Below are 12283 nucleotides of genomic sequence, written 5' to 3'. Positions count from 1 at the left end.
AATTGTGTATTTGTAAGATATTAGATTCTTGGATAAGAAAGAAGAAAGAAGCGAACATTCAAAGAGAGAGAAGAAGGTTGGAGAAGATGCTATTGAGAAACGGTTATATTGAAAGAAGGAAAAGAAAAGTGATTCAATGAGTTACAGTGTAGGTACATATAAAGTGTAAATGTGCCTTGAGTAAGTGGTTACAGATAGTTGAATGAGTGTAAATAATTGAGAGTGTGTGTAACTAATTGAGTGTAACTAACTGCTGAGCTGTCATCAACAATTTAACAATTTTAGAAGTGTTCATCTATATACACTTACATGCCCCTTGAAACCAAGGGCCTTTACATCAGGGTTCTACTTCAAATACTCTTAACAAGTCCCTAAACTTGAGAAAAGATGTTGCTAAGAGAGGCTTTGTCAATGTGTTTACCAGTTGATCCTGTGCTGGAATGTGTTGAACAAAGATCTCCTTTTTGGTGATAAATTTTCTAACAAAGGATTGACTTAGTAAAAAATGTTTGGACTTATTATGCAAAATTAGGTTGGCTGACAATAGAACAACACTCTGATTATCACAATAGATTATAGGTTTGGTAGAGCAGGAAATTTTGAGTTCAGCTAGGAGATTTTACAACCAAATAATTTCAGTGACAACATCTGAAATGCCTCTAAATTCTGCTTTAGTGCTACTTTTTGATGCTGCAGTTTGTTTTCTGGTAGCCCAAGATACCAGTTTCAAACCTAAGTAAATAGCAAAGCCATTTGTCGACTTTCGGTCATCAACATCACTGGCCCAGTCAGAGTCACAGAATCCATATATTCTAAAATTGATGAATTTACTGAACCTCAAGTCGTGCCGTATGGTGCCTGCAAGGTACCTAAGAATTTGTTTGATAACTTTCCAATGTGATTCTAGTGGAGAGTGAAGAAATTGAGCCACTTTATTCACTGAGAAGGAGATTTCTGGTCTGGTGATTATGGCATATCGAAGGCCACCAACAATGAATCGATACAATATATGATTGTTGAATGTTCTGTCACCAAAGGTAGAGAGGTTTAGTGATGAGGTCATGGGGGTTGGCACGGGTTTAGCATTGATCATATCAGATTTCTTTAGCAATTCTATGATGTATTTGGTTTGTTTCAATATGAATGTCCCTATGGAGCTTGAGCTGACTTCAATCCCAAAGAAGTAATACATTTCACCAAGATCTTTCAATGAAAAAGTGTTGTGTAGTTGTGCCATGAGAGCTGTGATGTCACTTTCAGAGGTACCAGTGACCAATATATCATCTAAGTAGATAAGAATATAGGTGGCTAAGGTTGTTGTGAGTCTGGTGAAAACGGATGCATCAGATTTCGTGCTTGTGAAGTCAAACTGGTGGAGAGCAATACTTAACTTTGTGAAACATGCCCTTGGAAGCTTGTTTGAGTCCATAGAATAATCTTTGGAGCTTGTACACTTGTTGGTTATTGGGAGACACAAAACCTTCTAGCTGTTGCATGAATATGTCTTCAAAGAGATTACTATTTAAGAATGTATTGTTGAAGTCAAATTGATGAATTTTCCACCCCTTTGCAAGTGCAATGCTAAGCATGGTCCTAACCGTTGCAGGTCTCACTACATGGCTGAATATTTGATCATAATTGATTCCTTGCTTTCGGTGAAAATCATTTGCTACAAGCCTAGCCTTGTACTTTTGGATGCTACCATCTGAATTCTTTTTTACTCTGAATATCCACTTACAAACAATAAAAGCTGAGTGGGTTAGAGGATCAACTAAGCACCAGGTGTTGTTCTTTAGCAAGGTCGAGTATTCTTTTTCCATGGCTTCTCTCCAGTGTGGGGTAGCAAGGGCTTGTTCTATAGACCTCGGGAGGCATTGGTTCACACATTCGACGTTGGTTGTGGCTAAGGTAGTAGTATATACTTTTGGCTTGCCATTTTTGCTTCGTGTTTGCATTGTATGATGGTTCTAAAGGATGGGTGCTGAAGACACAGCCTCTGCTGATTGACTGCCAGGTTCAATTGCTACCTGCAAAGGTACAATATCATAGGAATCCGCAGTGTCAATAGTGTTAGTAGCATTGTCGATATTAGTGACTTTAACAGATGCATTCAGTGATGAATTAGATATAACATTGATATTAGTGGAAGGTGAATCATGTATGTCTATGCATGTGGGTGAGGGAGAGGTGATAGGTGGGGGTTAAAGGTGAGGATGTTGATAGAATATAAAGGTTGAGGGTGGGTTAAAGGCTGGCCTGGTTAGTGTTGGTGATGAGGTATGGAACAGAGTTAAGAAAGGGAACTCATGCTCCCAAAAAATTACATTTCTAGGCATATATACCCAGCCAGATGGAGATAGGCATTTGTAGCCTTTTCTATTTGAGCTATAACATATAAAGATGCACTTTTGGGATTTGTGGTCAAATTTGTGTGTTATAGGATTTTAGCAGACGGTAACATGTGCAGCCAAAGGATTTTAGGTGAAGGTAATCTGGCATGGTATTGAAGAGGGTTTCTAGGAGAGTTTTGAGGTTGAGAACTTGGGTTGGTAAGCGATTTATCAAGAAGGTTGTAATGAGGCAGCTTCATCCCAAAAGAAGAGAGGTAGTGAGACTTAAGACTGTAGAGTGAGGCAGGTTTCAGTTGGGTGCATGTCTTTACATTTAACACACCTATTTTGTTGGTGTGTGTATGGACAAGTGAGGCGATGTTGGATTCCTTGGTTTGTAAGAAACTGGTTGAAGGGTTTGGAGAGGTATTTCCCACCATTGTCTATTTATAGGGCTTTTATTTTGTGGCCATTTTCGTTCTCAATAATGACTTTAAATTGGCAAAAGGCTGAGAAGGTTTGGGTCTTTTTTTGGAGCAGGTAAGTACATGTGTATCGACTATATGCATTTATGAAACATGCATAATATCTATAGCCAGACCTACTAGGAATTGGAGAAGGCCCCCAAAGATCTGAGTAGATGAGTTCTAAGGGTGTGGTGTGTTATGTTTATGAGTGAGGGAATGGGAGTTAGTGTATTTTGCTTGTGCAGCAAGGTTCACATGTTATAGTGGCAGAGGTAGTGGTCTGAGGCGGGTGAATATTAGGTTTGGCTAGAACAGTTTTGGTGATTTTGGTGGAGGGGTGGCCAAGTCGATTGTGCCAAAGGTCTAAGGTGTTGGTGGTGTTGGTGTGTGTGGTTGGTACTGCAATTTTGGTAGTTGGAGAGGTAGTGCTGGTGTTTGGTGAATTATGATTGAAGGGACTAGTTGGGTTGTTAACAGATATATTTACTGTAGCATTTGAGTTGGTCATCATAACACAATGATCATATGCAGGATTATTTAGAGTTGTAATACCACAACCATTATTTGTTATGGTGCCAGAATCAGATGCACAATTATTTGAAGTTGTAGCAGTACAGTTTAAAGAGAGAATATTGACAGCATGAGCATGAGTGCTTGAAAGAGGAATTTTTTTGAATTGAGAAGAAATTGCATCAAAGTTTTCATTTATATTTGTGCCTCTATAGGGATTCTTATTTCCATTACTTACACTACTGGTGCTTGTTGCTCTTGTTGCTATGCTAGTTACACTACTGTTGCTATTTATTGTTTTCTTCTCTTTTGAAGAATTACAGCATGCATTCTTATTTTCACTTGTTGCACTACTATTACTTACTGCACTACTACTTGTTACACTACTATAGTCTTGTTTTTCTTCTTTTTCTTTTGGTTTGTGATACCAAACTTCTTGTTCTTTCTCTTTTTCATTTGCTAAGCTTTTGACACTAAAATTTGCACAAATGCTCTTTTTAACATTGGCGATCTTTGCTTTTTCAACATTTTAGATTGGTCTTTGAATCTGAATATTGTCAAATCTATACAATTCATTCCTAAGCTTGCCTTTCAATAGAATCTTCTTGAATTCTTGGCATTTTACAGCACATAAGTAAGCCCGAACTCAAAAAATACCTCATTATCTAATGCAAACTTCGATACATTGACTAGATTTTTTGAAATTGTGGGGACATGAAGCAAATTCTGGAGTTTAAAAAACTTGTTTGACATAGAAATATGAATGATAGACCTTCTAATATTAGCAATGTTCATACCTTTTTCATTACCTCCAAACACCTATTCAGGTTCCTGATATTCTGAGCTATTGATCAAGTTCATCTGGTCAAAGGTGATGTGATGGGATGCTCCTGAGTAGGATACTATCCTGGATCTGAGTTTGTGCCTGAAACAGTGAGAAGTGCTTGGGGTTTTAGCTTATTTGCTGGGTTTGTTGGTTTTGTGATCTGTATATTTGTGAATTTTGGGATTAATAGAGGCTCAGAGTTTGTTGATTTTGCTGGTTAAATCCATCATTTGGTGGTGGAGGTCCATTATTTGGGTGCTGGAGCTGTGGATTCTGGTAATGCTGGTTGAACCTATGGTAGCACTGCCACACCGTATGGCCTGTCCTCCCACATAGTTGACATTAGGGTCTGCCATTTTGCTACCATGATCTTCCTCCTCTGAAGAAGCTTCTTCCTCTACCTCTTCGACCATTTTATCCTCTGCCCTAGTCTCTTGAATAGCTTCATAGGTTGCTTCAGGTTGGTACTCAACTTCTTCTTTGTTCGCATCTGATTTCTTGTGCACTAAGTTTGCATGCACCATGTTTAGGCCTATTTTGTGGAATCTGTCATTTACCTCTTTTTGTACTAGTAACTGTGATTCTAGATCCATTAATGAACATGTGATCGGATCTTGCATTAACCATAGTAACGAAGGCACTGAATTCTACATCTAGCCCTCCAAGTGTACTTTCGAAGTGTTCTTCCTTTGTCAACGTAGCTCCAAGAGCAGAAAGTGAATTTGCTACCTTATTAATTTTGTAATGTACGCTGAGGCGGATGAACAATGTTTCTTGATTATTTTTAGCTAAGCCTTTAGCAATTTAATCTTGGATTTCATCTTGGCTGTGAAATGCTCTTCAAGAACTTCCCAAATTTCATATACATATTCATATTCAACTGCTTTGTTCAAAAAAAAAAATTCATCCATAGCAGACAACATCCAAGCTACAAGACATTCGTCTATTTGCTCCCAATCCTCAAATTCTTGTGACACTTTATCTACTGCTTGATCTTCCATTGAGTTGTGCTTCTTCGGCATTGAACCTACTGTGATGTGGCTTTGCAATCAATTTTCTTTGATGCAAGCTAGGGCCTGATGCTTCCAGACTTTGTAATTGTCTTCATCTAACTTAATTGTTGCAGGAAAATTTGCGATTGAAACCATCGATACAGCTGAGCAATTTTGTGGTGCAGAAGTGATGGTTTGTTCCATGGATCAGAACCGAAAAAGCTCTGATACCATGTGAGGTATCAAATTTTTTGATAAGAAGGAAGAAAGAAAAGAACACTCAGAGAGAGAGAGAGAGAGAGAGAGAGAGAGAGAGAAAAGAAGAAGAAGAAGAAGAAGAAGGTTGGAGAAGATGCTATCAAGAAATAGTTGTATTGAAAAAAGGAAAGAAAAAGTGATTCAGTGAGTTACAGTGCAGCTACTTATAGAGTGTAAATGTGCCTTGAGTAAGTGGTTATAGATAGTTAAGTGAGTGTAACAAATTGAGAGTGTGTGTAACTAATTGAGTGTAACTAACTGCTGAGCCATCAATAACAACTTAACAGTTTTGGAAGTGTTCATCTATATACACTTACAGTGTTACTACTTGATACAAGAATTACATTGAGTATGAATTTAAACCTGCTGGGGATGCATTTAAAGTTAATCATCCTAAAGTATTGGTGTTTGTTAACAATTGTAATGTTATTCTTATAATAAAATTCGATCACAAGAAAGTCTTCAAGTTTATGACAAGTAATAGAATCCTAAGAGAATCGAAATTAATTATTTTGTTGATTAATTAGTGAAAATATCCTCTGCTTAACGTTCTTTTTATCTATGAATGCAGAATTTTTCTGATTACTATCAATTTTTTGGTAATATCATACACAAGCACAAACACCTCTTTTAGAAGGGTATTGCAGTAAAAAATTTCATTTATAGAGGTATATTTATCCAATTATATATGAAGAAGTAACAGCGATGTTTAATGGAACAGTAAATTAACAAAGTACTAAATGACGTGATAACAACAAATGAAATAATAAGAAATTTCAGCTGCATTTCAGCTACAATAAGCATTCATCAAGAGATCTGAAAAGGAAAGAAGAAGTTTAATAATCAGGAAGGGAATAGATAGAGAAAATTATTAATTAGTATAACAATATATCACTTTACGAAGAAAAAAAAACAGCGATTGCTCTGGATGAGACACACCCCAACTAGACAATTGTACTTTTAGAAAAAATTTTATCTGTTGGACTTGGATCACATGAAAATTGAAAAAGATAAAGAAAAAAAATAGAGAAACACATTTAACCTGGTATGAGAAAACACATTTAAATATTTAATTCTTTATTAAGTAAAATTTGATTATAAAATAATTTTTTTTCTACTAGCAACTTTTTATCATGTGAAAACAACTGAAATATATAAACATGAACATCTATAAACAAATAGTTGAAATAAAACATCTAACAAAACTAATAAAAAATAAAAAAATTCGACCTGATACCATGGATCAGAACCGAAAAAGCTCTAATACAATGTGAGGTATCAGATTCTTGGATAATAAGGAAGAAAGAAGAGAACACTCAGAGAGAGAGAAGAAGGTTGGAGAAGATGCTGTTGAAAAACAGTTGTATTGAAAGAAGGAAAGAAAAAGTGATTCAGTGAGTTATAGTGCAGCTACTTATAGAGTGTAAATGTGCCTTGAGTAAGTGGTTACAGATAGTTAAGTAAGTGTAACTAATTGAGAGTGTGTGTAACTAATTGATTGTAACTAACTACGGAGCCGTCATCAACAACTTAACAGTTTTGGAATGGTTCATCTATATACACTTACAGTGTTACTACTTGATTGTTTCAAGAATTACATTGAGTATATATTTAAACCTGCTGGGGATGCATTTAAAGCTAATCATCCTGAAGTATTAGTGTTTGTTAACAATTGCAATGTTATTCTTATAATAGAATTCGATCACAGGTAAGTCTTTAAGTTTATGACAAGTAATAGAATCCTAAGAGAATGGAAATTAATTATTTTGTTGATTAATTAGTGAAAATATTCTCTGCTTAACGTTCTTTTTATCTATGAATGCAGGATTTTCGTGATTACTATCAATTTTCTGGTAATATCATACACAAGCACATACACCTCTTTTAGAAGGGTATTACAGTAAAAAATTTCACTGATAGAGATATATTTATCCAATTATGTATGAAGAAGTAACAACAAAGTTCAGTGGAACAGTAAATTAACAAAGTGCTAAATGACGTGATAACAACAAATGAAATAATAAAGAATTTCAGCTGCATTTCAACTACATTAAGCATCCATCAAGAGATCTGAAAAGGAAAGAAGAAGTTTAATAATCAGGAAGGAAATAGATAGAGAAAATTATTAATTAGTATAACAACACATCACTTTATGAAGAAAAAAAAAACAGTGTTTGCTCTGCACGCCCCAACTAGACTATTGTACTTTTAGAAAAAAATTTATCTGTTGAACTTGGATCACATGAAAACTGAAAAGGATAAAGAAAAAAATAGAGAAACACATTTAAATATTTAATTCTCTATTAAGTAAGATTTGATTATAAAATGATTTTTTTTTCTACTAACAACTTTTTGATCATGTGAAAACAACTGAAAATATATAAACATGAATATCTATAAACAAATAGTTGAAATAAAACATCTAACAAAACTAATAAAAAAATTAAAAAATTCGACCTGATACCATGTGAGGTATCAGATTCTTGGATAAGAAGGAAGAAAGAAGAGAACACTCAGAGAGAGAAGAAGGTTGGAGAAGATGCTGTTGAGAAACAGTTGTATTGAAAGAAGGAAAGGAAAAGTGATTCAGTGAGTTAAAGTGCAGCTACTTATAGAGTGTAAATGTACCTTGAGTAAGTCGTTACAGATAGTTAAGTGAGTGTAACTAATTGAGAGTGTGCGTAACTAATTGAGTGTAACTAACTTCTGAGCCGTCATCAACAACTTAACAGTTTTGGAAGTGTTCATCTATATACACTTACAGTGTTACCACTTGATTGTTTCAAGAATTACATTGAGTATGAATTTAAACCTACTGGGGATGCATTTAAAGCTAATCATCCTGAAGTATTGGTGTTTGTTAACAATTGCAATATAATGTTATTCTTAGAATAGAACTCGATCACAAGTAAGTCTTCAAATTTATGACAAGAAATAGAATTCTAAGAGAATGGAAATTAATTATTTTGTTGATTAATTAGTGAAAATATCCTCTACTTAACGTTTTTTTTATCTATGAATGCAGAGTTTTTCTGATTACTATCAATTTTCTGGTAATATCATACACAAGTACATACACCTCTTTTAGAAGGGTATTATAGTAAAAAATTTCATTGATAGAGATATATTTATCCAATTATATATGAAGAAGTAACAGCAAAGTTCAATGGAACAGTAAATTAACAAAGTGCTAAATGACGTGATAACAACAAATGAAATAATAAGAAATTTCAGCTACAATAAGCATCCATCAAGAGATCTGAGAAGGAAAGATGAAGTTTAATAATCACGAAGGAAATAGATAGAGAAAATTATTAATTAGTATAACAATACATCACTTTATAAAGAAAAAAAAAAACAGCAATTGCTCTGGATGAGACACGTCCCAACTAGACTATTGTACTTTTAAAAAAAAATATCTGTTGAACTTGGATCATATGAAAACTGAAAAAGATAAAGAAAAAAAATAGAGAAACACATTTAACCTGGTATGAGAAAACATATTTAAATATTTAATTCTCTATTAGGGGTGAGCACGGGTAGCGGGTACCCGATTACCCACCCGAACTCGAACCAAACCAATCAAATTGGTTCTGGAACCGACGGGTAATCGGGTCCAACCCGAACCAAACCAATGACATTTACTGATTATTGGTTCGGGTATTGGTTTTGGGGGCGCGGAACCCGAATCAACCCGTATATCCGATCATAATTAAATAAATAAATATATATATATATATATATGACTTTTTTATGTGTTTTCTAACTCAACGCTAATCCTATCTCACTAATGTTTAGATTTTAATGTGTTTTGGTTTTAGCTTCTTTCAAAGATTATTCACTAGACTTTGTATTTAACTTCTAATATTTCTATTGCACTTTTATATTTTCATTAGACAAGATTATTTACTATTAATATGTTTGGATTTTGATGAATTTAGTTTTTAATGTATTTCGTATTTAATATGTTTGCATTATTTTTGTTGATGTTACATGTTTATTGTATTTCTTGAATTTTTAAGATAAAAATTTGCCAATTTAGTTTTTTTTTTTATGAATTTCAAAGTCATCGGGTACCCGCTACCCGAACCGAACCAATCCGCTCTTAATCGGTTTGGTTTGGTTCGAGTACAAGCACAAAAAAACGCAAATCCGAACCAAATCAAACCAATTATTTTTTGATCGGTTCGGTTCTAATTTTACCTTGAACCCGAACCAAACCGACCCGTGCTCACCCCTATTCTCTATTAAGTAAGATTTGTTTATAAAATGATTTTTTTGCTACTAGCAACTTTTCATCATGTGAAAATAACTGAAAATATATAAATATGAACATCTATAAACAAATAGTTGAAATAAAACATCTAACAAAACTAATAAAAAATTAAAAAATCCGACCTGATACCAAGGATCAGAACCGAAAAAGCTCTAATACCATGTGCGGTATCAGATTCTTGGATAAGAAGGAAGAAAGAAGAGAACACTCAGAGAGAGAGAAGAAGGTTGGAGAAGATGCTATTGAGAAATATTTGTATTGAAAGAAGGAAAGGAAAAGTGATGAGTTACAGTGCAGCTACTTATAGAGTGTAAATGTGCCTTGAGTAAGTGGTTACAGATAGTTAAGTGAGTGTAACTAATTGAGAATGTGTGTAACTAATTGAGTGTAACTAACTTCTGAGCCGTCATCAACAACTTAACAGTTTTGGAAGTGTTTATCTATATACACTTATAGTGTACCACTTAATACAAGAATTACATTGAGTATGAATTTAAACCTACTGGAGATGCATTTAAAGCTAATTATCCTGAAGTATTGGTGTTTGTTAACAATTGCAATGTTATTCTTAGAATAGAATTCGATCACAAGTCTTCAAGTTTATGACAAGTAATAGAATTCTAAAAGAATGAAAATTAATTATTTTATTGATTAATTAGTGAAAATATCCTCTGCTTAACGTTCTTTTTATCTATGAATGCAGGATTTTTCTGATTACTATTAATTTTCTAATAATATCATACACAAGCACAGACACCTTTTTAGAATGATATTGCAGTAAAAAATTTTACTGATAGAGGTATATTTATCCAATTATGTATGAAGAAATAATAGCAAAGGTCAATAGAACAGTAAATTAACAAAGTGCTAAATGACGTGATAACAACAAATGAAATAATAAGAAATTTCAACTGCATTTCACCTACAATAAGCATCCATCAAGAGATCTGAACAGAAATGAAGAAGTTTAAATATCAGGAAGGGAATAGATAGAGAAAATTATTAATTAGTATAACAATACATCACTTTATGAAGAAAAAAAATGGCAATTGCTCTGGATGAGATACGTCCCAACTAGACTATTGTACTTTTAAAAAAAATTTATCTGTTGAACTTGGATCACATGAAAAATAAAAAGATAAAGAAAAAAATAGATAAACACATTTAACCTAGTATGAGAAAACACATTTAAATATTTTATTTTCTATTAAGTAAGATTTGATTATAAAATAATTTTTTTTATTTAATTATAAAATAATTTTTTTTCTGCTAGTAACTTTTTATCATGTAAAAATAATTGAAAATATATAAAGATGAACATCTATAAACAGATAGTTGAAATAAACATCTAACAAAACCTATGAAGCACGGAAACTTCGCTGAGTTGCCGTGTCTACATGTCGGACACATTTCAGACACGACACTCACCGACACTCGTGTCTGCTGTGTCCAACCGTGTCTTAATAAAAAATAAAAGATTCTTCTCCAGACACGCCTGGACACACCTAAATACCATCACGTGTCAGCGTATCCAGTCTTATTCTTAATATGTATTTTTAAAATAAATTTAGATAGTATATATTATTATTTATTAAAACAAAAAAATATTTTAAATATTTTATATCATTAAAATAAGACATTAAAAATAATTAAAAATTTTAATTTATATTTTAATATCAATAAAATATCAAAATATAATTACGATTTATCTAAAAAATACTTTATATTTTATCATAGAACAAAACTAATCAAAAATTAAAAAATCCGACCTGCCGGATTCGAACCAGCGACCTAAGGATTATCTGTGAATTTCCCACTACAGTCCTCCGCTCTACCAACTGAGCTAAGGTCGGTTTGTAGTAATGTGGTGCAATTAGTTTTTATCTTTATATTATTTTTCCAATTAAATAGTAAGATCCAAAATTAAGTTTCTTATGTTAACTATATATACTATATTGATTACGAAATTGTCAGTCATGTCTCATAATTTTTAAACACCTTGATAACATAAATAAAAAAAATAGATATTTTCATTCCAATTTTGATAATGCTATTCCTTTTTTTTTATAAATTTATATAAACATACAATACAAAAATTATGTATCGTGTGATATTATATTAATCAGATTATAGTTTTTTTTTTCGTAAATAATTATATTTAACTTTACAAATGAAAAGAACATCAGTAGTGATGAGAAAAATGAAAAATCATTAGGATACAATACTTCAATAATGAAATGGCATCAGCTTTGTATTAAGTATTAACCTATAGTTGGATAAGAAACTCTTCAATCCTTAAAGCTAAGCTTGTTTGACATATAGAAGTGGTAATATATGGGCCTCACGTGTTGTCAGATGGGTCCACTTTGACCTGACAAATGGGTTCGGTTTTTCATAATGCTAAGGGAAAAAGGTTAAAAATTCTGACCTTATACATGGACTAATCTCATCCTCATTATATTATTGTTCCCTCTTTTTAGGGTTGTGGTTTTGTCAACCCTTTCGTATGGTCTTTGTCACATGCAAACTTCTGCCTTTAATTAACCCAAAAATATATGATCTTTATCTCTCGATCTTAGGACTTTTTATGCATGCATGTGAATTGGACCATGTTAACAACGAGA

At 33.1% G+C, this 12283-nt stretch overlaps 1 protein-coding gene and 1 non-coding gene across 2 annotated transcripts; both read right to left on the bottom strand.

Moving 5' to 3' along the window:
- Positions 1–619: 619 nt before the first annotated feature.
- Positions 620–1429, bottom strand: LOC130965653 (uncharacterized mitochondrial protein AtMg00810-like). The gene has a single exon (XM_057890415.1). The coding sequence runs from the start codon at positions 1427–1429 to the stop codon at positions 620–622; it is 810 nt and encodes a 269-aa protein (XP_057746398.1).
- A 9993-nt stretch (positions 1430–11422) lies between these two features.
- TRNAY-GUA (transfer RNA tyrosine (anticodon GUA)) lies at positions 11423–11512 on the bottom strand. Its single transcript is given in 2 exon segments — positions 11423–11458; positions 11476–11512. It is a non-coding gene; the product is annotated as a tRNA-Tyr (tRNA).
- Positions 11513–12283: the final 771 nt, after the last annotated feature.

The sequence above is a fragment of the Arachis stenosperma genome, chromosome 3, assembly GCF_014773155.1.
Source record: "Arachis stenosperma cultivar V10309 chromosome 3, arast.V10309.gnm1.PFL2, whole genome shotgun sequence".
In the NCBI taxonomy this organism is placed as follows: Eukaryota; Viridiplantae; Streptophyta; class Magnoliopsida; order Fabales; family Fabaceae; genus Arachis; species Arachis stenosperma.
This window is presented reverse-complemented; position numbering and strand designations above follow the sequence as displayed.